Raw genomic sequence first — 27,673 nt, forward strand, 5'->3', positions numbered from 1 at the left:
GGCCAGGCTCCTGGCTGCAGCAGCACCATGGCTGCAGCTCCCTGAGACCCCCAGGACCTCAAGTAAGGCTGCTGGATCAGCACAGTTGCTGACCCTGCCTCTCCCACTGCACAAGGTGTGCCACTGCTGCTTGTCCCTAGGAAGACACATGGTCCCACTCATTTGGACACAGCTTAAGAGTTTTGATTTATTTTGAAGATATAGTTCATGTCTTAAGGTTATAAGTAAACATCAAATCTGATTCTTGCACATTTTCTTTCTTGCTTAAAAGTTTAAATGAATCCTATGAATCTTGCTTCTGCATCTTTTGGGGACATATTTTATATATATTTCACATGTCTTAATATGAGAGAGAATTGCATCTGCTTCTTTCATAATCAGTTTCTCTCTGTGTCTTTTTTCCATTTCAAAGGGAATAAAGAAAGCATGATTATGTGGGCGTATGTTTTTAGGCTTAATGAAGATCATGCTTATTTAAAGAAATGAATAGATTTTTTCCTAGAAAAGCTGCCAACTTGTGCTGTACTTTTTAGATGAATCTGCTTATAAGCAGTTGTTTTTCTGAAATTTTCTCCTTCTTAAAAGTTGCAACATCTTATATTAATGAAATGTAAATGATCGCTCTCTAGATTTGATTTTCTCTAGATTCTTTTGCTTCATGATGCAGTGCTGTAAAGTTTGCTGGCTTCCATTTAGAAAAAAGAATCACAGTATTTTGAGTCTTGCCAGCTAAGACTATACTTAGGACAACTAAAGAAACTTAAATTTTCGTGCCTTGTTTTAAAGAATGTGATACAAGCTGTAAATTCATATCACTTACGCTCAAGAAGTCATCAGTCAGGTCAGGCGTGACAAGTCTGAACACTGCACACTCTTGTGATGAATTTGGCTTTCCCATGTTAGTTGTGGTCCTGGAGCCAGAGAGGCATGACACTGCTGTGATGAAGTGCTAGCAGTCTGACAAGAAGAGTGAAGATGACTTGTTTAGGTATGGGAAGCAGTAAACATGTTTGGACACAAAATAAAACGATGATGTATTTTGGTTTTCAGGCAGAGGCAGAAAAGAAAAAAAAGTTGTATTTTCTGAGTAGTTCATACAATCTAATATGTTCATAAGTATCAGTGGAAGACTTACTTTACATTATTTAGCTACCATGAAAGAATGGTAGATAAAACTACTTTTTTGTGCTTTCTAGGAGTAAACTAATGGAAGGAAAAATGCAAATACAAACAAAAAGCATGCTTCTTTATGCTTTTTAACAAAATACACTAATTTGGATATGAAATGGTTTTAAATAGTCTCTGTTTAGAAATAATTTTATTATGCCCAGTATTGTTATATATAAAATACTTTCTACATATTCTAATTTAGAAAGATTTCCATATTTCCTGTATTTCATTATACTGATAAAATATATATTACAAATGTGAATCATAGGAATGTGCCAGCTTAAGTACTATCCTAACTATATACTACTGTATCCAGTAGTTTTCACCTTTAAAATGGACCTGATATGGGTTGCAGTTTCCCTTTTCACTGTATCTATAGTTTTAGATTGCTCTGCAAAAATCATGAATAGCTCCGTCTTTTACAGTCTCTTAGCTTCTCTTTTCAATTGATTGTGGACTACATTTAATAAAATATGTGAGCTCTTAACACGTGGGACAGAGAAAAGAATGCATCAGGAATCATAATTTACAGGAAACAAAGGAAGGAAGCATCTGTTTAGATGTCCAGTTCTTATTGTATTTCACCCTTTAATATATTTAATAACTTTTGAAAAACTGCTTACGTGTAAATAGTTCACCATTACCTTGCTATTCCTGTGCTCGTAGTTCTTCCAGGTAAAATTTGAATTCTTCAGCAAGTACCACATATAACATCTTTGTAATTCTGAAAGGAACTTGGAAACATTCCTTATTCCAGTAAAGAAATACATTACAATGATTCTTGGTTTTCTCTAAATAATAGTGCAGGTAAATCTTTAAAGTAGAAATACCAGCAGGCTCCTTCCCTGCACTGCTATATTTGCCAAGTCTAGACAAATGTGGAGGAAAGAGGAGCATTGATATACAGCTGTCTTTTCACCGTTTGGTGTTTGATAGGAAACTGAGACCAAGCTGATGTCCGCTTTAGCAAGTTAATGTACATCTTATATACTTTGCAAGTCTGTGAGGATGAATGACAGAGCAACTTTTTTTGAAGTCCCTGTGGGAAATTTGTTAAGCTAACAATCCATTGGGATAAATAACTGCACAAAAACACAGTCCAATGAAGTTAACAAAACCATGGGAGCCTGGCTTAAACCAGTAAAAGCAGGAAATTCAAATATATATTTAGAATGATTACTTTTGACAAGGGTTTATAATGAGCCATAAAATGTTGATCTGGGCTGAGACTTGGAAAAAGAGGCCTAAACAGAGAAATAAAATATTTACTTTTCTTTAAAAGGCATTTTGGCTTATAATAGAAAAACCTGTTAAACCTTTTTATAGCTATTTTAATACCCCTCAAGTTTGTATGACTTTTGTTCATTTTAAGCCCAGCTGGCATGTAGGTGCTTAGAAGTTAGGCACAGCACTACCTAAAGTTTAGGCGACTGGCTCCCAGGGTAGAACCCAGAACCTGAGTGAGGCAGCTAGGCTTCCTCTGTAGTTAATGGGGTGGATTAATCACCTCAAAATGAGATCAAAACCAGCCAACATACTGAGTGGGGAACTGCTCAGAGTCAACCCATTCAGTATAGGACACTCTGCCCCCTTGGTTGAGGTTATGCCACTAGACAAAAATAATTTTAGATTCATTGGGCCAGAAAGACAGCACAAGAGGGAGCATGATTCTGTAGCCTAGTTGTTTAAGACACTGATGTTCAACCTGAGACACTGGCTCCTTGAACCAGATGAATGATGCAGGGCCTGTCCATGAACTTAATCTTGCATGTGGGGTTGGTCAACAGGCCAGATCTAGTAGCATGGAGTCAGCATGTAGGTGTGATCCTGTGTCCTGGATCTGACTGCAGAGCAACTTCACGCCAGCGCAGTCTGAAGCATGGGGTGTGGCATCTGAACCACAGGACTCCCCATGGATCCAGATAATTGCCACAGCTCTGGGAGCAATTAATGATGCCATTGCTCCCCTGCTGCTGAATTTCTGGACCCATGGGGAGCCCCACGGGCCAGATGACATGGCTCCATGGGCCAAGTCTGGTCCTCAGGCTGGAGGATGAGCATCACTCGTCTAGGGCACCTTGGAAAGGGAAATATTGGACCATTCTCAGGACTATTTCTATATTTGACATTTAAATAATGAACAGTCTTGGGAGCAGAAGTCAGAACCCAAGAGTCTCACTTCTCACTGGGGATACAGAGTCCTGCTCTTGTTCTCTGTGGCCCAATGAGCCTTAAATTCTTTGCTGCACTGTGGTACATCTTCATCTGAACAAATTAAATGTACCCCCCGCCCAGAATAACCAGTAGACTGAGCCTGGAGAGTGGAACGAGTGACCAACAAACAAATTGAGCCTGGGGCTGTCTGACATCCTGGATCAGTGTTTAACCTCAAGGCTACCATGTAAAGCGGGGTGGCCAACCTGCAGCATGTGTGACACAAGTAGCATGGGAAGATCAGAGAGAAGACAGGTAGCACAGTGGCAGATAGGGCAGGGAGCAGAAAGAAGAGCAGGAGATTGGGCAGGAGAAAGAATTAGAGTAGCACTTGGGGAAGATGCGGGGTGAATTTGTGGCACATCTGCCAAGAAGATTGGCCCCCACTAGTTTAAAGGGTACTCTTTTCTTTTTCTTCCTCCTGTAGCCATGTTTTTTTTAAAAAGTAGTGGCCCCTGCTACATTTTTTTGTGACCATATGCTTCAGGCATCCTCTGAGAATGCAAATCTACCCTTCCTTCTACAAATTCAAGCCCTTCCAGGTGCTTAGTTTTTCTATACAGCATCCCTGCTGAGCACAAGACTGCTGTGGACAATCAGCCCACTCATTCTTGCTCCATATACAACCAAGGCTGCCAGTTAAACAATAGGCAAACTTAAGTACATGTCACAGTGCTGTTCTCAGGCCCCTGCCTGAGATATGGCTGGATTGCAGTCATGGTTTTAGGCATGTGCTAGATGTTGAGCTATTCAGCTCTGTCAAAGCTGAGCCACTTCTGCGCATGGACAGAAATAGAACAGGTAGGCATCAGGAAAACTTACAAGCAAAAAACTGTAGCACTGATTGACTTTAGGTACTGTCAGAGTTAGACTGCAGTTAAATAGTGCTTTTAGGATGAGACCTTTGGACTTAAAAGCCTCAATTCCATCTGAGAAATTTTCTGCATCGAGGTTTTAGTCTATAACTTGAACCTGGGGTTTTTTTAGTTTGAAAATGACAACTTGGGTTTGTTTAACTTTTATAACTGGATACTGTAAGCTGAAATGATTCTCTCTCAATTAGCATATTAATGGTTTTTAAATTATGCATTTATTTTGATAGATATACATTATGGATTGTGTTCTTTTATAACAGAGTTTGTTCATTCAGTCAAATGCAATTTGCAGCTATCATGGCAACAATTAAGGCAACATAGTATTTCACAGTAATTAATATATGCAAATGGATGATCAGTTTCTGAAAAGTCTCAGCAGACCTTGTACTGGTGATCATTAGCTTCCATTTTTTTCCAGCCAACTCCTTATGTGGGAAAGTTTCCAGAATAACTTTTGAACTTTCCCATCCATCACTTCTGAAAATAGCAAATCTGCAGTCAGGCTTGTGTACTAAAAAAAAATAACTGTTGTTCTTCTCCAGTGTAAACTATAATGTTTGAGATCATTTGCCTGCTTGGTGTTATAAGAGATTTTCATATTTCCCCGTTTGGTCATCCACTTAAGGGGGTAGACATACAGTTATGTCCAAAAATAAACTCAGATCAAGGGCTTGATTCAACATAGCACTTAAGCACACATTTAACAGTTAACCATGTGAACAATCTCATCCCTTTTCAATAATTAACTTATATTTAGGCCCATTTTGTAGTCCCTTTGTACTTAATGTTTAAAATTAAGCATGTGCTTAACTGTCTTGTTGAATTAATACCTGATTTTCTGCATAACCCTTATATCAGAAGAATTCCTTGTGAATTTCAGTAGAAAAGTATCAGGACATATCTATATACCATCAAAGCATTGTGCTAGAGAGTGGTGAAGTGAAACATGCCCACTCTGAGTACACTATACCACAAAATGGATGTGTGGCTCCATTAATGTGGGGATGGACGTGCAACAGTCACTCAATCACTGTCTCATATTCACTGGCGTACATCAAGGGGGACCTATACAAAAGCAGGGAGACTGCTCCAGCACACTGTAATTCCAGTGCGTCAGAGCAGACTTGATTAATCAAGTCTGCTGGAACGTGGCAATTACCGTGATCCAGCAGCCTCCTGTGTCTCATGTATCAGTGTCCCCATACTTCAAAATGGCGGCAAGGGTGCTTTATCTAAAGCTCATTGAATGAGCTTTAGATAAAGCACCCTTGCCGCCATTTTGAAGTGTGGAGACGCAGATACACGAGACGCTGTAGGCGCTTTAATTTGCGCGGCTCTCGGAGCTGCTCTAATTAAAGTGCCCTCTTTCCTTCCCAACAGAGCATGTGTATAAATGCCTAAGGTGACTGCATGACATCTGGTTTGAAAGGTAGCAGGCATGGAGCGTGGGGCGTGCCATGCTGTTTGCTTTGACAAAATAGGCGTGCCATTAGGTTCCATTCTGCCCTGATGGTATGGACCAACAAACATTTACACCATCTTAAGGCGTCTGAGGGAGACTTAGGGTGCAGTTACACTTTACACTTGGGCTGTAATAAGTCTGTGGACTGTTAAGCTGCGTTACAGTTAGAACATGATGTGAAATCACATATTAAGAGTTAATAATGTTCCTTGCCTGTAATAGCTCTGACCTACCACTAGAAGACGGGCAAGCATAGGCATGGCTAGAAGCCAGGCAGGGTTCAAATTACATCTGACCCTTGGGGATGTCTGCGATGGTGGCAGCCAGAAGGAGCCACTGCCTGAGGCACAGGGCAGGCCAGGGGGGTGGGGCTCTTGTCTCATGGGGGAGCTCAAAACTCTTACGGGAGGTGGGGTCCAGCCCTGCCGAGCTCCCCTGTAATTCAAACCCTGGAGCCAGGCCACCTGAGTGCATCCTGGGAGCAGTGCATCCTGGGAAGCTGGAGGACTGCAAAACTGCAAAATGTTTCATCTCCGTGGAGCTGACTGAAGTTACCTAAACATGAACTAGGTAACACAGCCCAGAGTTCACCCTCACCTGAAGCGGTGTAATTTTGAGGATGCTCAGAGGGCATTTAGCATGAGTTAACAAGCTGTAACGTACAGATGCTTGCATTTTAAGTACCCTTAGTATGGTCGAAGTGTAACGTGTAACTTACCGTTCATGAATGCATCACGGATGATGCATTGTATAAGTGTACTGCCTGTCCATTCCTCTCCCAGGGTACATGAGGCTAAACTGCAGTAACTCAAACCTGATCATTCAGGGGTTTAGCTTGCCCCATTTAATTTCCCCTTTCCACAGGATAGAAGTTTTCAAATGAAACAGTTGCAGTGGATTAGCTAACCAAAGTAAATGCACATCTTTAAATGTTATACAGTAAGTGCTTTTTTGCACCCTATGTTACACATGCAAAGCCCATCCTACCCTAAACTGTACTCTTGCCTGTTAGTAATCAATAGTTACTTTCCACTAGAGCACCCTAACTACAGTTTTTGCTCCTGGAAACTTGCATCTTCTTCCTTGCAAAAAGATGCATGATAGTAGAAGATACCATACTCCCCCATTGCCAAGAAGAGAAATAGGCAGTGACGTTTTCTCCCCATCAAAAGGCCAGCCAGTTTCAAGTTATCTCTTTCCCATATTCCTCCTCCTGTACTAGTAAGAATAGGAGCAGCGGCTGTCCCTACCTTCAGTTGCATTGCCTCTTCTTAGATACCTGGGAAGTTCCCCCTGTAGGGGGAAGGATGATTACAGCCTCATGGGTTCCATTATATTCATTAGGTGCAGTACAAGCTCAGTGGCCTAAATGGAAATAAAGATATTTAAAATGTGTATGTTTAGGGCTTCTTCCCTCATTCCTATATTCCCAAATTTTGAGTCATTCTTTAATTTGGTTTTAAGAAGTTAATATTCATATTTTCATCACATTACAGTTTGTAATCCAATGAGGCTCTGATCATTAGGGACTAAATACAGTTCAGATTTTTAAGCTGGCAACTCTGTCAATCACAATCTGAACTGCCTGCCATAAGCAAACAAGTTCAGTTTGAGGCTGGAAAAAAGTCTGGTAGTTAGCAATTATAGCAAAAACGTGGTAAGTGTGAAAAGAAGAAATAAGGACATTGTGGCTAGCCAAGATACAGGTGGGCAATTGTTAACTTTATCACTTCTCTCCATTAATTATTATAATTATTCTTGTAGCTGTAGTATGGAAGATATATGAGCTGACTTTACCAGGGTTCACACCCACCTACAAGGTTTGCTTTCTGATAAGTCTGCATGCACAGTAATCTCATGTATTAATCATTCTCTTAAAGTGACCTATTCTTGTTTGTCATTGCATTAGGCTGTCATGTAATTTACTGGTTGGACATATGTTCACGTCTCAGATATCCTCTGTGATTTTTTCCCCTCAAGCAGACCCTCTGTATTGACAGTGCCTTAGCTTTGATCATTCTAACCAAGAACGATGCATCAAATCCCGTTTATTCCTGAGAGAATGTTTCTCTCTTGCAATTCTAACTCTAGTGACTTGGTCTTCCAGAATCCTGCTCAGCCAGTAATCTGTGTTTATTTTCTACCCTCATATTTTGTTCATGACCTTTTTTTTTTCTTCCAAATATGGTTGGCCTTACTCTAATGAATTGCATAATAACATATATCTTTTTCTGGTCTAACTCCTACTGCAACAGAATGAACTAATTCAGTCCTGAGTGAAACAAGGTCATTTTTAAAGGCACTCATTTGTTCTTTCCCACATCCAGAGGAAGTCTAGAGAATAACAACTTTACTTTTGGTACTGAGCCTTGTCAGTGCCTTTGTACTCCCTTAATGTTGTTCTTTTTCATAAAGATTAAAAACCAACTTTAAACTTTATAAAGTGTTTTTGCTTCTGAGGCCCCTTCTACACATTACAGGTATCACATAAGTAACTGGTTAATTGTGTTATTACCCTGAGACCAGCTACCTGTGCAAAGTACCTATCATGCCATAAAAAGCTCCAACTAGCTTTAAAGTTTGACCTCTAAAATAGATATAATTTTATAGCTGTTTGCTGTTGAGCTTTAATTTGAATGTGCAACAGGGTCTCCCTTCCAGCTGGGAGCCCTGTCAGCTAATGGAGCTCCTAGCTACAGGGGTGCACCATGTCCAGCTGTAACAGGGTCTCCTTTGCAGCTGGGAGCCCTGTCAGCTAATGGAGCTCCTAGCTACAGGGGTGCACCATGTCCAGCTGTAACAGGGTCTCCTTTGCAGCTGGGAGCCCTGTCAGCTAATGGAGCTCCTAGCTACAGGGGTGCACCATGTCCAGCTGTAACAGGGTCTCCTTTGCAGCTGGGAGCCCTGTCAGCTAATGGAGCTCCTAGCTACAGGGGTGCACCATGTCCAGCTGTAACAGGGTCTCCTTTGCAGCTGGGAGCCCTGTCAGCTGACGGAGCTCCCAGCCACAGGGGTGCACCATGCCCATCCCGGGCTGGCAGTCCCACAACTGATGGGACTCAGCCCCAGCAGCCGTGGACACTGGATGCCCATAGTGTGCCTCCTGGTGCTCCCATAGTATGTGTCCATGGCTGCTGGGGCTGAGAGTCCCTTCAGTTGTGGGACTGCCAGCCTGGGATGGGCATGGTGCACCCCTGTGGCTGGGAGCTCTGTCAGCTGACAGGGCTCCCAGCTGCAAAGGAGACCCCGTTACAGCTGGGTCCCAGCAGCCATGGGATGCAGCTACAGTCCCCCAGCCCCAGGTGTTCATGGAGCCCCCAGACTGGGAGATGCAGCTGCCGTGATCTCCCAGCATCGAGGGCCCATGAAACCCCCACAGCTGAGAAATCATGGCAGCTGCATCTCCCAGACCTGGGGGTGCATTGGGTAACCCCATGGCTGGGAGCCCCTCAGCTGAGCAGTCTTCCAGCCATGGGAGCCTGCTTTTTGCCAGTGCAAGGGGAGCCCAGGATAGCACCGGCAGTAAGGCACGACAAGATCTAATGCGCAATCCCTCAATTGTGCTTCCTGCCCCATGCAGGTGTGCCCTGGCAGGAAGCACAATTGTATGAATCGGGCATTAGAGCCCATCATGCCTTTACCTGCATGTGTAGAGGAGCCCTGAGTGTTCCCGTCCAGCTTCCCGCCTGGCCTCAGAGCACGCAGCAAAAAACTGCTCAGAGCAACCAGTAAGAGACGGGTAAGACACTGCCTCGCCCATCTTGGGTCTGAGCACACCAGTTCATTCATGATCTCTAATCATACTGGCTGGTGACATGAGGACTTGGGAACCAAAATAGCCTGAATAGTTTAAGCACATAGATCATTGTTGTCCTTGCTTTAACTACTGTCTTTGCAGATCCTATTTTTATCCTAGAAAGGATGTCTTGGGGAGGTTCCCAAAAAATGAAAAGAAATATGACTTTGCACTTCTAGGGCACCTTCATCCAAATCTCACAAAACACCCCATTAATATTAATAGATTAACTTCAGACACTAATAGAGTTGCTAGTAACTTCCCACAGAATATTCTGGAACACTGTAGGCTTATCTGAGGGCAAAGCAAGGAAGCAGCTAACCAGCCTAGGAGCAATGATGATCTGATCATTACAAGCGCATCTTCTAACCAGCCCCTATCTCTTAGTGTAATCACAATAACCAAACTAAGGTTTCTGATGTCACTGATCTTCATTCATTTACAAAGTACAGAGGCTCGTGAGTACAGAACTGGCTAAAATCAGACTACATAGAAGGCAGCATCTCAAAATTTACTTTGAAGTTGAGGCAAGGAAGCAAAGTAGGAACATTTCAAGGATAATGTCTTAGTGTTGATGTGTAGCTTGTAATCCTGCTACAATGATACCATATTCTAAACTGCTTCCAAAAAAAGTTAGGATTTTTAGTCTCTTTAATTGATTTATTTTTCCCATTAATACCTCAAGCTGATGTTAGGATGTGCTGGGCTTTAAGGACAAGAAGGATAAGCAGGACTTACACCATAACTCCAGGCAATGGAGGCATGTTAGTTTTGAACCTGAATCTTTTCCTATATTGTCTCCACTCTCCAATAAATCTTGTTTTCTGTGTTAGTGTAAGTAAAATTATAGACAGCTTTATAACTTACTTTCAGTCAGGCACATTCCCAGAAAAGACATTTAGATCTATCACAATCACATATAATAACTTCAGAATATTTTGCTGAAGCAAGCCAACTGCAGGTGAATTATTCATAGATCAGTTTATCCAGTTGTAATAGTAACAGTATTACATACATTTAGTTGAGTAAAACATTGCATTCATTAAAGCACTAGAGTATGTCATTCATTGTCCACTTGATGCAGAATTATTATTGCTGAATAATTCATTTCTGTTAGCTGGGCTTCTCCATGTCTCCCTTGAACAGTGAAATGCAGCATAAAAGTTGCTATTAGCCATTATTAGCCAGTCTCTCAGTTTTAAAGTAGCTAAACACAATACAAAGGGGAGCCAATAGAGTATTTGTGATATAAAAACTCATTCAGTTTTACATTGTCACCAAGACAGCCCGTAGTTTAGCAGTGGACATGGTTTATAATCAATAAGTACAGATCTTCGCTATTGGAAACATTCAAGAGTTAAAAAGGAGATAGGGAGAGAGAGACCAATTATTGCATACTGAAAGACAAGTTGTGTTTTCTTCCTTTTTCTTCTTAATGGAAACATTCCCTGGCATGAATGCTGACAAATCAGCTGAAGTGTAAAAAGTAACTCTGTGTTTATATCACAGGCACACAAATTGCAGCATAAATTAGATAAAAATGGTTATGCCAAAGAACAGTATGCCCACCAGAAGTCCATAAAAAGACTCAAAAAAATGACACTGTCATTAACCTCCCTGCTTTGAGCATTGTATGGAGTTATGGCTCAAGTCCTGTTTACCCTTCTTACCCTTTGCTGTTGGATTGCCTGGTTGACCCCCTTCTTATTGTGACCTTTAACTCTGATTGTTAGTTTGATCACCATGGTGTTAGTGTAGCATTTGCAAGTAGCAGCTGTTTAACACATTGTACGTTAACTACTGTGTTTGTAGGCCTGTGTTTACACTCCTGATTTGGCTTAAGTGAGATACATATCACGGCCAGCTACATCACAAAGCATTCTGAAGGCTTAGCAGTGTTTTGGTAAATGTGAAGCAGCTAACTTAATTCAAAAAGTAATGTGTTTGATTGCCTAGCTTTAGTTATTAGGTGCATAAGATAAGCACATAAAGATCAGTTCTGTAGGGAAATCTGTTAGAAAAAAAGCTGGAAAAGTGTGAGTTGTCTATGCCTGTAGAACATTATATCCACTTTCTGAATATAAGGAAAAAACGTAAATGATCATTTAATTAATTCTGTTTTGGGGTAAATGTGCTAAAAACTCACAAAAAAATGAGCCTAGCTCTAGGTACACTGATTTTTGGAAGTCAGGTGCTTGTTTGGCTGGTTGAGGCTTTATGGTAAGGTCACACAGGTATTTAAGTTCAGCTGGGAACATAGCAATTGAAGCATCAACAGACTCACTGTCCATTCCACTTTTAGCCTCATGACTCACAAAGCAGCCAGAAAGGGTTCATAATGTCCTACTAATATACGCCTTACTGTTAATTATTGCTTTAGTTTAGTTTCAGCTTGGACATTTTACAAAGTACACAGTAGAATTTTGTGTCAATCACTGGAACCATTTTATTTCAAAATTTTGATTTAGATCAAAACTCTGTTAGTTTTGATATATTATTCTACTGGGAAGCTTGCCTGTTCCTATATTTTATTAGCATCACTTGAAAACAGAAATATAGAAAAAGAAAGGTTTTGAGCACAGCATATTTTGAATCATATGTAAGTTCAAATACTGCTGGTTCTGTAATGCAGCAGTCCTCAACTGGGTGTCCACAGCCCCCTGTGGGCCATAAGCAGGTTTCAGGAAGTCCTCGCTGCCCCCCACCCCACCTCCCCTCTGGGGTAGAACCGCAGCCTGAGGAGTGCGGTGGTGGCTGAGCCATGGTGGTGGGGCAGAGCCGTGGCCCAGCATGCGAGCGGCTGGCCGCAGGAGGAGGTAAGGGCAGCATGGCCTCCCCCCGCGGTCCATTACTCCTTGTAATGCTGGTGGTACAGCTGGTGCAGGGGTCTTAGTAGTGACTGCGTCTTGCTGCCTCCCCTCTGGGCCATGGACTGATCCAGCCAGGCTGTAGCCCCATGCCTGCTGTGGGCGCACAAATCTTGGGGGGCACATGTCCCGCCAACCCTCTGCTAATGCATTACCTATGCAACCCCTTGCCCCTCCACACCTTGCCTATGCCCCACATGCATACTGGATAAGCAAAAACACATGCAGTAAAATATAGCCTACCTGTTGTGTTACAGGTGGGCCATGGAGTTTTTATAGCATGCTGGGTGGGGGCGTCCCTCAGAAAGAAAAGGGTTGAGAGCCCCTGCTGTGATGCACCAATCAAAACCCCTAGTTCTCATCATTCTAACATTTTGGAAGAGTTTAGATCTGCACCGGGACTTTGTGGTTCAGCCACAACTTTAATGTAATATATTAAAAATAAAATTAGTTATCACAAGCAGTAAATTTAATAACTGAAAGCAGCCTTCAAGTAGAAAATGTTTCATCTCTCTTTGAAATACAGTGAGGTAGTTTGAGCCTAAGGAGTACTATACATCTGAGACCTGATTAAAATACTGCCCTAATATGCACATAGTCTGAATCTAGAGTATATATAGAATTATACTGAATCTAGACATGGTAGGTATGGCTTTTCTACATGACCTTCATTATACTATGAAAAACACTGGAACATATTTATATGTTTTTCTTTATCATTGAATTAATATTGTCACTTCATAGAACATTATTGTTTATATTCTAACAACAGAAGATACAATATCATTTGAAAGTGATGCAAAAATATACTATTTGCAGTGAAACCTGTTCACTGTTTGCTGGAATCCAGCAGTACATTCACCATATGACAGGTCTCTTTGACAAAGCTAATAACTATGAACTCTAAATGTTGAATTAATTGTTTTGCAATTTGACTGGATAAATTGTAATGTCAGTGTCATCCTTCCTAGGAAGAGGGAATAACCCAATAGGAACATCATTTCCGATGGGGAATGGTTTATTTTAATGTTATTGATTTGGTTAACAAACCAGTGATAGGGCAGTTCATGATGTCAGAAGACTATAATCCTACAATAAGTTTTTTTGGAAAGGCATTTAGTCTTATCCAACAATGACTGTAATTAATGGAATGATATTGGCACACAAACTGTTTTAGTTTTTTTAATTTGTCCCAGGATTATTGCCAAGTAGCTCTGCTACTTGTAACACCGCTACACTGGATTGAAATATTTATTTTGCTTTAACAATAGCATAATCCAAATTAACAAATGTAGGTAGTTTTGAAAACATTTGGCATCACGATAACTATATTGTCTTCATAGTTTAACACACTAAGTCCACTTTTAAGAAATTACTTGTGATAAGTAAAAATGAAACAGAAACTAGTAAAATAATATAAAAAGCAGCAGGAAATATCACTGCATAAAAAAGAAATCCAGATCTTCCAGGGTGAATTCCATCTTTCACAAACACAATTAGCAAAGCATATGCTGATCAACAGAGAGAAAAAGTCTATTGTTCCTACCAATTATTCAGCTAACTTGAGTGATAAAAGTATTTTCATCTTGAAATCCTGGGTTTCCTGCTACATGGAGGGAAGGAAGTAAGATGGTTCCACACAGAATTTCTCTTTTCTTGTCATCCCCCCCACTCCTTGCCCCCCACTCCTTGCTGGAAAAAGGAACTTGTATACAAAAATTCAATGTTAAAAGGAAGATAAAATTACTAAGTCAAGCACTCAAAAATTAAGATGTGCCAGAATTAAGGTGCCCTTTACAGATGCATTTATTCTGATTTATACATTTATTATTGTTGTTGGTAGTGTTCTGTTTCTTTAACATTTATATTCCAGGGACACCTAAAGGCCAGGTTACAATACAGTCTTTAATTACATGATCACTGAGGCTCCTGGTTTTCCCTGATAAAAATTCACAAATTCTCTGATAAAAACCCCAAAATCTATGATTAAAATGAAAAGCCCCTCACTCCTCCCACCCCCTACAGCCCCTCTGGCCCTTCTGGTGCCTCTCGCTGCCCATCCAAAGCCCCCTGCCACTCCCAGCTCTGCCGGAGGAGACCCCCATCTGCTAAGGCTATGGTGCCAGGAACCTGGGTCTGCAGCCCCTGCCCCTAGCAGGAGGTGGCGTCGGCTGCAGTGGAGCACAGAGCCACACAGGGGATGCCTCGCCAGGGCAGCACGGAGCTTGCAGCATCAAGGAGCTTCCCCATGTGGCCCTGCTGTGCCCTGCAGTGCCGGGTTGCACCCACTGGGCTGCAGAGGCCCTCCAGGGGAGGGCGGCAGGGCAGTACCCTGAGCCCACAGCAGGCAGGGTGCACCTGCCCCACCCGGGGAACGGATCTGGGGGGCACAGGTACCCCTTGCACACGGCAACGGGGAGCTGACCCCAACCTCCCACCTCCCCCAAACAAACCCCCTGTGACACTGTCCTGCTCCCCGCTCGGGCCCTGCAGCCACACATTGCAGCCCCAAGCCCCACGCTCCGCCTGGCTGAGCAGCACCCCCAACCCTGCCCATCTCCCTCCCTATGGGGTCTCAATCCCCCCCACACACACTTGCCTGTGGGAGCTGCCCTCCAGGCTGCCTGGAGGCCATGTGCATATACATGCACATGGCTCCCCCGCCTGACCACCCTCCTCCCACTTCCTCCAGCCCCGTGCAGCCTGGAACTCTGCCCGCCTATAGAGAGTTCGCTGCAAGATCCGTGGGTTTCTCCAGTAAAATTAGAAATCCACATTTTTCTCTGGCAACGGGGAACACCTATGGTTTTCTCCATTTTTCTGTGGGAAATGGAAAACCCAGATCCCTAATGATCACTTGCCACTCACTTTTCAGGGCTCCTACCTCATACACTGCAAAAGATGAACAATTAATGAGACAGACTGGGACAAGAAGAGAAAGGACATTCTCTTGTGTCAAGGCACAGAACTAAAAGAATTGGATTCTGTCCTTGACTCTGCCACCATCCTCTTATGTGAGATGGGGCAAGGCTAGCCTAGTGCATACATGCATGGTGATAGAGTGAAGTTTGCAAAGGAATCACTCATTCTGACAGTTCCTAAATGTCACTTAATAGTCTTTTTTCTTTCAGTATGTATAATCCTAGATGTTCCATGGACTGGCTATAAGAACTAATCGGTATAAATTAGTAAATTTATTTCAGATTTTTTCATGCTAGCATGGAATGGGTATATTGATAAACCTGAAGTGCTAGAAATATTAGGAAGACAAGGAGATAGTAGACAAGGAGATGTACATGACATGACACTTTTCTATTTTACTGCCTTTTTAGAGAAATATACTAGAAAATAGCCTTGTTTGGGGAAATAAAGAGATTGATATTTGACTCCTTACTCCTGGGATACTTGTATTTTGCATCTTTTAAGAAGTGAGTAGGGAGAAAATAGTTGCAGCTGCCAGAGAGGCAGCTAAAAATTAGCACACATCTTAAAGTGCAAATCAAGTCTGGCTATATTCATGTCTGGTAACTCCATTAAACTGAGTGGAATGAGTTGGCTCCTTGTGTAGGAACTTGAATCTGTGCTCTATTGGCAGTTTCCAAATTGGAAGATTTTATGCCGGGATTAAAATGGTCATTGTGATTTTTATAAAGTGTTTTGTCAGAAATCTGTGTGTTACCATTACTTAGTGAGTGGGACATTCTTGCTAATCTGTAGTCTGCGCATTCCCAGAATTCTTGGATGTGTGCAGAAGGCTGGGGCAACCCCTGAGGCTGTGTACTTGTAGGAGACTGAAAATGAAAAGTGTGCCAAGTAGTGGCTTTTTTTAGTTGTTGTACATCATAGTACCTCTTTCACTGATGGCACTGCTAAGGTTGTAGTATTGAATACAGAAATATATTTAAATTTACTGTTTGAAAAAAATTATGCTGCAAATACTAATCAATTTTATTTAAAAAGTGATTTTGTAGTAGGACTGTCTTGCACAGTGACTCAGTTGTGTTCTAGAAAAGCATGATTTTAACTTCTATTTTCAAAATTCTATGATTAACTTGAGATAAATTTAAGGTAAATTGCTTGTAAAGAATTCCAATTCTGTTATGTTATTTTGGAGGCTAAGATATCTTGTCCCCAAATCCTGCTCCTGTTAGGCTGCAAATGAAAACCCTTCTGAATAATCCTTGGGGCGTGGAGCTGGTATGAATACCCTCAGATGTATATACAAAACACACAAAGTCCACTGGCCTTTGCCCCACCTTCAACCAAGGAGGAGCCCAGGTTTTTGTGCATTGTTCTTTATTTTGTGTCCTTAGGGTGCCTGTAGACGTGCTGCAGGGCTGCTCTGACTCTCTGTAATTACAGTGCATTGGAGCAGACTCGATTAATTGAGTCTGCTGGAGCATGGCAATTGCCATGCTCCAGCTGCCTCTGTCTCATGTTAATGTCCCTGCACTTCAAAATGGTGGCAGGGGCACTTGAACTAAAGCTCTTCAAACCCTAACACACAAGATGTTGCAGCGTTTTAATTAGAGCAGCTCTGGCTCCCACCCCCAGAGCATGTGTAAAACTGCCCTTAGTTACCAGTTTTATTCCTGTCTCAGCAATGTATGGCAAGTGGAGCTAGCATGGGCTGGCAGATGGACAGGGGTGAGATAGGTGAATCACAAGACACTTGTTAAACAGCACAACTCAGTGCTAGTATCCCCCACACCTGAAGTTCAAATTCCTTCCTCTTCCACACAACCTGGGGAAGATTAGCCTCAGCCTGATTTAAGTGAAAATGTGGCCTACAGGGGACCGTGGCTGTTCAGCAAGTACAGTATTAGTTTCATTGCTAATCTCAGCAAGTTAGTTTCAGATGTTGATGTAAGACATTGATTCTGTTTATCAAAGCCACTTCTAAACTGTGAGCATTTTCTTATGGGGTCTTCAGTATTAAGGACCCTGGGGAATTGCCAGGGATCCTCACCCCGTGAAAATATTGAGATCAATAAAGCAAACTGATAAATATCCATTTTACAGAATATAGACTCTTGAATGAAATACAGCAACATTTAATATTGGCAGATAATAACACTTCAAAAGCCACAGAGTGAATATAGTAAAAGGTAGGCTATATGAAATGAGATTGATTCATACAACTTCTCGAATAAAAAATAGTGTTTGTTATGTTGGGTTCTTGTGGAACTAAAGTAAAAGATGCATTAATAGGTTACCAGAAAAAGTCAACCCTTAAAATGCAGACAAAGATCTTCTGCTACCAATAGTATTACAGCATCAAAATATCTCATGGACACTCAGAAATAAGCTGTACTTCTGTATGGCAGTGAAGCAGCAAATTGAATTCTCATAATATGTTTTGAAAATGAGTCTTGTTAGGTTTGATGAGGTGGAAAAGGTACTGAGATCACTGGTTTGTTCCAATACATTCAGTACACTTTACTTGGCTGTTTGCCATGGCTAATCTTTTTAATGGCAATGTAGCTTGTAAACCCATTTTTTAGAAAGCTATGCATCTCAGTTTTATAATATCACACCAGTAGGGTGGTAAATAAGTTTCTCTTCAAGCATGAAAGCTTTTTTTTGCTACAATCCCAGAAATCTTATTTTTAAAAAACATGTCTTGAAAACCTCCATAATTCCTTTATGAATTCAGCAATAAGCAGAATAAAATACAAACCTCCTTATTTATATTAATATATTTATTCTTAAATGAACCCATCCATTGTTTTTATTCAAAGACTTATAAGTGCATCTATCAGGCAATTATTTCTAAAAATATATATCAGTAATTTAGGACCAATGTTCAACAAAGTGAGCTCTCCCAGATCCCTCTGAATTTCTCTGATAATATCCCATTCTGCTGTTCATTCCATCCCATTAGGAAACAGCTTAGGAGAACAAGCATGACTCTGGTGTTCAACAAATCTAAGGCTTGGACCAATCAAAAGAAACAGGGACATTTCATTGCCAAGTATACTTCATTGAAAATGTTCTGATTTAGCCTCCTGACAGTTAAACTAGGGCCTATTAGCTCAAGTAACTTAAATGATTTCAATTCTGTAGCCTCATGTGAGTGGGTAGAGGTAGGAAGCAGAACTGGGGGGAACAGTGGCTGTGGCTCCAATTCTGACCCTGTAGTCACTGTCCCTCCCCTTGTTTGTACTCAAATCTAAGACAAGGGGATTTTCCCCCATGTTGAATGGAGAAAAAAAACCTTATCTTAGATTTGAGTAAATACAGTAATATAAAGTAACAACTTTTTTAGGATTGTGTTAATTTTGTTGCCCTTCTCAATTTCATTTTTTTTTCATGAAAAATTGCCCCTGTATAATAAGTGTTTCCCTCCCATAACCTCTCTTCCCCTTGAGCCATCAGACACCATGGAAAGAGAGCCATACCTCACCTGCCAGTACCATTTTATAATGTATACACTTTTGTATCCCAGTGAAGCCTTAAACCTCTGAAAGGCTCCAAGCCTCTTAACTTGTCACCTGTGTAATTCATTAAATAGATCTCCCCTGAAGAAATCATGTAAAGGAAATGCAGTGATCTGAGCCTCAGTTTCCTGGGTACTTCCTTATGCCACCCCCTGCTGGTCTGTCCTCTTGTATGTAATGATTCAATGTGTTAAAAGACTTATTCTTGATTTAGTCAATCTCTAAAGATAAGATTTCAACCATCTCCAAAGATAATAGTACTGTTTTCTCTAACAAAACAAGCAGAAGGTGAGAGAGCATAGATGTCATAGATTTCATAGACATTAGGGCTGGAAGGAACCTCGGAAGATCATCGAGTCCAGCCCCCCACCCAAAGGGCAGGAAGTCAGCTGGGGTCATAGGATCCCAGCAAGATAAGCATCCAATTTGCTCTTGAAAGTGTTCAATGTAGGTGCTTGAGCCACCTCCCATGGCAAGCTATTCCAGACCTTGGGGGCTCGGACAGTAAAGAAATTCTTCCTTACGTCCAGCCTGAAACAGTCTTATAATAGTTTATAACTGTTCAACCTCATGATCCCTTGGGGCACTGTGGTGAACAAATGTTCCCCCAGCAACTGGTGGTCACCCCTGATAAACTTATCGGTGGCCATCAGATCACCCTGAGCCTGTGCTTTTCCAGGCTAAAGAGCCCCATGGCTCTCAGCCTGTCATCGTAAGATCTGTTTTCCTGACCTCTGCTCATGCGCGTGGCTCTTTTCTGGACTCTCTCAAGCTTCTCCACATCTTTTTTGTATTATGGAGCCCAAAACTGGACGCAGTACTCCAGCTGCGGCCTCACCAAGGCCAAGTACAAGGGGAGAATGACATCCCGGGATTTGCTTGAGAAGCATCTATGGATGCAAGCCAGCATTTTGGTCGCTTTACTAGTCACAGCATCACATTGCAGGCTCATGTTCATCTTGTGGTCAATGATGACCCCCAGGTCTCTTTCTTCTGTAGTGCTAGCCAGCGTAGCACTGCCGAGCCTATAAGGATGCTGCAGGTTTTGCCTCCTAAGGTTTAAAACCTTGCATCTTTCCGTGTTAAATACCATCAGGTTCTCATCTGTCCATTTGCTGAGCCTGTCCAGGTCAGCCTGGATCACCCTCCTGTCTTCTGGTGCACATGCTTTGCCCCAAAGTTTGGTGTCATCGGCAAACTTGGCCAGTCCTCTTCTGACTCCAATGTCCACATCATTAATGAAGATGTTGAACAATATGGGTCCAAGGACAGAGCCTTGGGGGACCCCACTGGTCACAGGGCACCATGATGATCGACTTCTGTCAACCACCACCCTCTGGGTCCGACCACGGAGCCAATTTCCCAGCCAGCGGATTGTGGTGGACCCGAGGCCACAATTGGCCAGTTTTGCCAAGAGGTGATCATGGGATACCAGATTGAAGGCTTTTTTGAAGTCAAGATATATGACATCAATCTCTTCTCCATTATCCAGGTGATAGGTCACCTGGTCGTAGAAGGAAATGAGATTGGTCAAGTAAGACCTACCGGCAACAAACCCATGCTGACTATCCCTCAGGATGTTGGTGTAAGCCAGTCCATTAAGGATGGCATCTTTAATAAACTTTTCTAAGATCTTCCCCGGGATAGAAGTCAGGCTGATGGGCCTGTAGTTTGCCGGATCCACTTTCCTCCCTTTCTGGAAGATAGGCGCCACATTGGCCTTCTTCCAGTCTTCGGGCACTACACCAGAGCACCAGGAGTTTTCAAAGATCTGTGCCAGAGGCTGAGCTATGATACTTGCCAGCTCTTGAGTACCCTGGGGTGTAGATTGTCAGGGCCAGCTGACTTGAAGGTATCCAGCCTCTCAAGGTATTCCTTCATGAGGTCGGCATTAATGGAGGGCAGGGGATCTCCCTCACCTGGACCGCCCTGTCCTGTGGTGCTGACATTTACATGGAGTTGAGCTTAAATAAAGTTTTAAAGCTGAACATGCGCTAAAATTTTAGACTGAAGTGGGTTTTTTAGGGATGAGACAAAATAGGCATACAGCACAAGTGCATTTCAAAAAAGATTGAAAAATCATTAAGGTTTATTCATTAAGAGCCACTGAGGTGTGAGCATTCTTCAAACTTATTGAAATCAATGAGAGCTACAAACATTGAAGAAGTTCTCAGCACCTTCCAGCATTGGGCTCTAAATCTAGGAGTGTTTGTCAGGGTTGAGGGAGGGAGGAGTAAGCAAATAGGTGCATTTGGGGGTGGGGGGAATAGGACATCATTTTTGCAGGTATTAAAGAAGTATGTGAATTGAGCCAGTGGCTGCTCAAGCTGCCTTGCACAATGTTAAAAAGTCAGGGTGCTTGCTAACAAATGTTACTCTCTATTCTTTTTCAGTTACCCATACAGTGAAGACTGTAGCCAAGGAAAGCAGTACATGAATACTAGATGTCCAGCTTGGTGTGACAGAATTCTAATGTCGCATTCAGCCAAGGAACTGATTCTAAAAGTAAGTACAGTCATGTCATCAATCTGTTCATATCTGCAACAAAATTATTTTTCCATTTGACATCCTGCCTGTCCCCAAGTTCTTAATTGTCCAGAGCAAAAGTTGAGGACGGAAACACCAACAGAATAATTACATTTATATCTGTATTTCTCACTTCTTTCTGAGGAGCTTAGTGTTTTACAAATATCATACCATTAAGTTTTACAACATCCCTATGAGATATAGAGTTCCTTAATCTCAACACTTAATCATAATCCTAATTTTATAATACCTGTCAGCGTACTGAAGACTTCTATTTTTTTTTTCCTTTCCCCTCTCCATTTTTTCTGTAGAAAAACTGAGCCTGGTCACCATATTACACACACCACATTTCACTTCAGGACAGGGTGTAAAAGGAGGCTTTGCATTCTGATCCAGTAACTGCAATATGTAAAGCTGTAAGGTTGGTCTCTGGGCCAAGTTATAACAACCTGAGAGGTGTCCCAATTGACACAGGTTGCCAATTAGTCCCAAAGTACCAAAACCACAGTAGGGAATCCTTGTGGCAGAGGAGCATCCCAATGGTGCCTCCTACCTTGGATGACCACACCTTCGTATTCCTGCTATGCATACAGTGTGTGTAAGGAACATGAAAGAGTCTCTTTGCACTCTTTGGGTTATTTAAACTGGCTTTATTGCAGGATTGCAGTGCATATCAGACTTGCCGCACTAAGTATCTGGTTTACTACACAGTGTCTTATCCTACTAAGAGTTATGCATGTATCTGTGCTTCCTGTATGTGAACACATTTTTTAATGTGTGAATTGCAGGAGGTAATGCTTGAAAATAAATCCTTACGCAGTTTGCTTAATGTTGCAGCTTCAGTGGGTGTGTAACAAAATGAAACATTCTGAGCTTAGCTTCTTAAAGTTTATAACCTTCTCTCATTTTCTCTCTCTCCCATCAGTGTGTTTTGTATCGTGATTAGAGTGCTTGTTTTGCAGTAAGTTATATAATTACAATTAACAGATAATTCAGTGAATAGTTGAGGGCATTATTTCCACAACCACTCAAGTTTCTAAGACACTTCCACTCGCATATTAACCTTTAAGAAGTTTTTACATGAACACATTCAACTTTTCCCAAAACTTTTATTCAAGGTGAACTTGTCAGTACACAAAACTGGAGCCATCACAAAGACTGAAGAATGGAATTTATTTCTGCAACTTACCAACAGGCCATGGGCTAGCGTATACCCCCTCTCTTGACTAATGCAGGCAGAGACCTAGAACAGTATGTTTGTGTAGCTACAGAAATGTCAGAGATCCCTAGAACTTCAACCCTAATGGACTTTGGGGGGCAAAGATGGAGATCCCTCTTCTTGATGCCCAAAGGCTAAATGTTTATCAAGGCATTCAAAAAGCCCAAGGCAGAAGCAGTTTAAGTGTTGCACTTTACTCTAAGCACCCAAAGTTAGGTCAAGAGTGAACAGAACAGACATTTGCCCGTGGGGAGGGGTGGGGGAGGGGAACGTGAACATTCACGCTGCCTGCAATGACTGAGGCCAGCAGGTTGAGGGCGCTCCCACATGATTCCCAGCAGGCTGCCTTTGCTCACCTAACCCCCGCTTTGCTGCCACTGACAGCCGGTCACTGGCAAGGGGGCAAGGCCAAGGACTGACCAGCCAGGCCGGGCAGTGTGGGGAGAGCAGAGGCCTCTGCCACACAGCTCTCTCCAGCTGTGTGGCTCAGATCTGGGGTGGCTGTCAGTGGGGCAAAGGGGTGTGGGGGAGCAGGGCAGGGGTGGAACAAGACAGGGGATGCCCCCAAGACAGCAATGACCCAGGACCACCCCCTCCCCCTGGCCTGGACCCTCCTGATAGGCAGATCTGCCATGTGCTGCTGAGATCGGGGCACTGGGAGCATCTGAGCTCAGCTGCAGTCACACGTGCCCCCAAGACATGTCAGGCAGGGCTGAGCACCGGGCAGCTCCTGGGCTGGCAGAGCCCTGGGCTAGCACCAGGACAGGGGCAGTTGTTGCTGAGAAGCACAGTGGGCTTCAGGTATGTGGACCTGGGACTGTCCTGACACACCTCCAAAGGCAGGGATAGGGTGGGATCCTAAAGCAATGGGATCTGGCTCCAAGACAGTGTTCCAACACTACCTACCTCATGGCGCCACCCAGGCAGCCAGCCCTGCCCTGCCCTGCTGCTTGCCCAGCAAGATGCCCCACAGCCACACCAGGAACAGTTCCCATGGGGTGAGAGCTCTGGGCTCACCATGCTGCTTGCTGGGGACCCCTGCCATAGCTGTGGCTCAAATCAGTGCCTTCTCCACCTGCCCCTCATGGTGACCCTATTGACCCTGGGCAGGGGCAGCAGGCATGAGGCAGGGACCAGGGCTGGGGCTAATTCCTCTGGGGGCAACAGCCACTGCAGGGGGGTCACCTGCCCCCAAGTCACCACTCTTTGTGTCGACAGTCCACAGAGTAGGCAAGCTCAGATATGGCCAGGAAAGCAGCAGGGCAGGGCAGAGCTAGCTGCCCAAACAGTGCCACAAGGCAAGTGGCAGTGGAGTACTGTCTACACAGAGCATCTCAGAGTCCTTGGAGCTGGGTCCCGTTGCTTTGCCCCTACCCGCTGGAGGTGTGCGTCAGTGATAGCCCCAGGCCTGCACTCCCACAGCCTACTGCACTTCCCAGCCATTTCTGCCCCTGTCCCAGTGTCTCTGCCAGCCCAGGAGCTGCCCAGCACTAGGTCCTGCCTGGCACATTTTGAAGACATGTGTGGCTGCAGCTGGGCTCAGATATCCCCAGTGCCCTGCCCTCAGCTGCATGTGGTGGACCTGCCCACCAGGCTGAGCCAAGCCAGGGAGGGGTGCAGTCCCAGGTCACTGGTGTCCTGAGTGCAGACCCTGGTCCGTCCCACCCCTGTCCCACTCAAATCCTAGCATTCAGTAAGAGGGTAATGTTGGGAAATCAGAGTTGCCAAAAAAGAACAAGGTACAGAAATATAAAATGAACAGGCCCTTATTTTGGTATGTACTCTATCAGCAACAAAAGCCAAATTAATTTTTTTCTTCATCTCTTGAACACTTATGAGGCAAAATCTGTTGTATTGCATATAGTTCTAGTCATCACTGGAATTCTCTCAGAACAAAGGATAAGGACCTGGAAAGAATGACCAATGAGGATTTTTTTTAAAAGAAAAACAGCTATGTATAAGAAGACCTGCAAGTGTATACACAAGTTTGAAGTGCATGAACACTGCAGCTGAAGAGGGAGATTTCAGACTGAGGGAATAGCTAGATGTAATGGGACAACATGCAAAAGGAAAATTAAGGTTGAAGAGCAGAGAATATTTGTATCCATGAATCCAAACAGTCTAAAATAGTCTACACAGGAAAATCTCAGCAGATTAGTTACTCATGTTAGAGATGATTTTTCAAAATCTTATAAACTTGTGCTTGCAATATTGCATTTGCAAATTGTGGGTATGCAATTTTGAGCATCTCTAAAATTAGTAAATGCTAAATTGCAGGGGCAAATTGGCATACATTGGTACAATGTTATTAACTTTATTGGAGTTCAGACTGTTTGCATCGGTAGGGAATATACCTTCTGTTACCCATCTTGGTGCCACTTTTGTAATTCTGACCCAGTAAAACTTGAGGAGAGGACTAAAAATGTTAAATCATGAAGAGTGCTGAACTCATGGAGGAAAGGACAAGATGACCTAATAGGTTTAAGTCATTTCCAATTTCTGTGCATTAAGCCTTGTTTGCCTTCCCACAGACTTCAGATCCGTTATGAAGGTTTACACTCTGGAACTTTAAAAAGGTAGCAATTAAGAAACTAAAAGTGTACTACTACACTACTTGATCATAAGTTCAATAAATTGTTTTAAAAGTTATACTATAAATTAAAAGCGCTAAGAATTTCCTTGGTATAACTAGCTGCTGAGAAATTATTAGGCATCCTGCTGTTTAATTATTTGTGTGTTTATAAATAGCTGAAGAATTTACTTTTTCAGCCCTTACAGACTTATCTCTTATTTTAAACAACAAATGATAGTAAATCTGTATTTTGGGTCCTTTGTAAGAAAAAGAGCAGGATGCACAAATTAGCACATACTACAGTATGTTCAGCTCTACACACTAGGCGTTACAGATTGTACAGACATGGGGCTGTAAACAGCTTTCATGCAACATCATCTATCATGCTATGGTCGGTTACCTCACCATCATGTTATTTTATGCTTCCTGAGCCCTAAAACACCAAAGGTTGCCCACTGCTAGGGAGTTGCGTTGATGCCTGATAGCATGCAGTAATGAATGCTCAGCCAAGTGTATATTGTTTCTGCTTGTGCGCTGCTGTAATTTGTTTATCTGTCTAAAGATTATGCAGTTGAAAATCCACAATTTTATGCTGCCTTTGTAAATTATCAAGTCGCTTTTGATGAATGTATCCCCACTTCCGATGGTAGTGGCATTATGATCTTGAAATATTGGAAAGTGCTCATGCATACAATGCAGAAGGTTATGTTTTTATATTTTTTGGCAGACAATCATGCTATAAAGTAAATCTGACCTTAAGCTTCCTTACTGCATTAAAGATAATTCAGTTTTAACTTTATAGTCCTAAATGTTGCTGTTTATATAAAGTTCTTGCCCAGTCAAACTTGACTGATTACAGATGAGAAAACGTTGACTGTTTCATACAAAATAAATTAGTACTGCAAACTACTTTAAAACACATCTATGATTGTATCAGAGACTTGAGAATATGCATACTCCAGATTTAATTAGCTTATAAGAATTTTTTAGCATAATAAGAAATTGCCTTTGTGTGTCAAGTGTCTTTGTATTTCCTCCTGAAGGGTTGTGCTAGACAAACAAAAGAGGCTGTAAAAACCTCACATTCAGTGCAAATGGTGGAAAGATGAGTACATTCAGTTATTTATTAAACTGCAGATGCAAAGGGAATGTTTAAGAATAAAGTTCAACATGAAGCAGAATGCAAGCAGTTCATATTGTTGGGTGGAGGAATGACATCTTTTGAATGATACTGATTTTCTTAAAATCTCTTGAGTGGTCTTTTCATTAAAGAAAAATGCATGGTAGAAATAAGAAGTTCCTGACTTCTGTGCATTTGCTTTTTAAAAAAATTTTGAACAACAGGTTCTGTTTGTTTAACCCTACATAACTGAATCAACAGCATAATCAGGTCCTGATCCAAGATGATGATATTTGGGCATGAAAATAATTATAAAAGCATAAAAATAAACAACAATAATGTGAAGTATAAAAATCAATTAATATAGCTGCATTCAAAATAATACTGTGTGGATTTAAAAGGTATTTTTATGAAACTATGACTAACATACTGCTCTGAGAGCAATATTTATGTATAGTGTTGTTCATAAGAAAGGACTACGCTGAAACTGGGTGCTGCATTTCACTGACAAGAGGTTTGAATATACCTGTGACTGAGTCACTAGTTTTGTCATCCTAGGCACTAGAAGTTCATAAGACTTGGAAAGAAATAATAGCTATGGAGATTGTGGGCATTATTTTATCTGGAAAATCCCACAGATCTTCACAATGAATATTAAACATAAAGTTTGCAATGAAATAATTGTGCTGAAGAGCCAAGGAAGAGCGCTTTAACAAACCCTCCTTCAGAAACCTCATAGCATTTTCTTGTTGGAGTTCCACTCATGTACAGTTTTATTATTTGATTTTCTTTGTAATCTGAAGAATAGCTGAACTGACTGTTTGTTTGTTTTTAAAACTAGTCAGAAAATGATGAGAAGATAGTGATATATGACCATATTGGGCCAAATGTCTGCATGGGGGATCACAAGGTAATTACATTGAAAGTTACAGTTATTGCATTTTATTAAATGCTGGTAGGAAAGTAGAATATATATTCAAATTTCTATTTATTGTAATTTAAATCAATTATTCTTGTCTTTATTTTAAACTTAATGTGTCTCAAAATTGAGCCAATCAAAATTTATCCAGCTAATTATTTTAAATCAGTAAAAAAATATGGTATTAGGTATTTGCATGAATTTGAGTAAGGAACAGGATAACATGTCAGAATGCAACATTAAAATACTGTATAATCTGAATTTATTTTGAGTATTTTTTTTTAATTTATGATCATTCCTATATATAGTATCAATGGAAACCGTTAGTTTGACCTAGTTAGCTACTTTGTTTTCTATATATAATATTAACAATTATATATGTAGTTGACTATTAAAAATTACATCTTTACAGAAATATATGTTAGCAACAAGTGAAAAAAAGAATGCTTGGAGGGCTAAATTCCAGCTGTAGAAAAAACTGCTAGGAAACATC

General features: G+C 41.8%; 1 protein-coding gene across 1 annotated transcript in view; it reads left to right on the top strand.

Annotated features, from left to right (window-relative positions):
* The window catches only part of INPP5A (inositol polyphosphate-5-phosphatase A), a 524,426-nt gene that overhangs the window by 494,265 nt on the left and 2,488 nt on the right, over positions 1 to 27,673 (top strand). Inside the window, exons 13-14 of the mRNA XM_019503024.1 lie at positions 21,218 to 21,329; positions 27,103 to 27,171. Coding sequence (XP_019358569.1) covers positions 21,218 to 21,329; positions 27,103 to 27,171 — 181 coding nt within the window. The remainder of the gene's footprint in view (positions 1 to 21,217; positions 21,330 to 27,102; positions 27,172 to 27,673) is intronic.

The sequence above is a fragment of the Gavialis gangeticus genome, unplaced genomic scaffold (genome assembly GCF_001723915.1).
Source record: "Gavialis gangeticus isolate Ggan-Ray unplaced genomic scaffold, GavGan_comp1, whole genome shotgun sequence".
Classification (NCBI taxonomy): domain Eukaryota; kingdom Metazoa; phylum Chordata; order Crocodylia; family Gavialidae; genus Gavialis; species Gavialis gangeticus.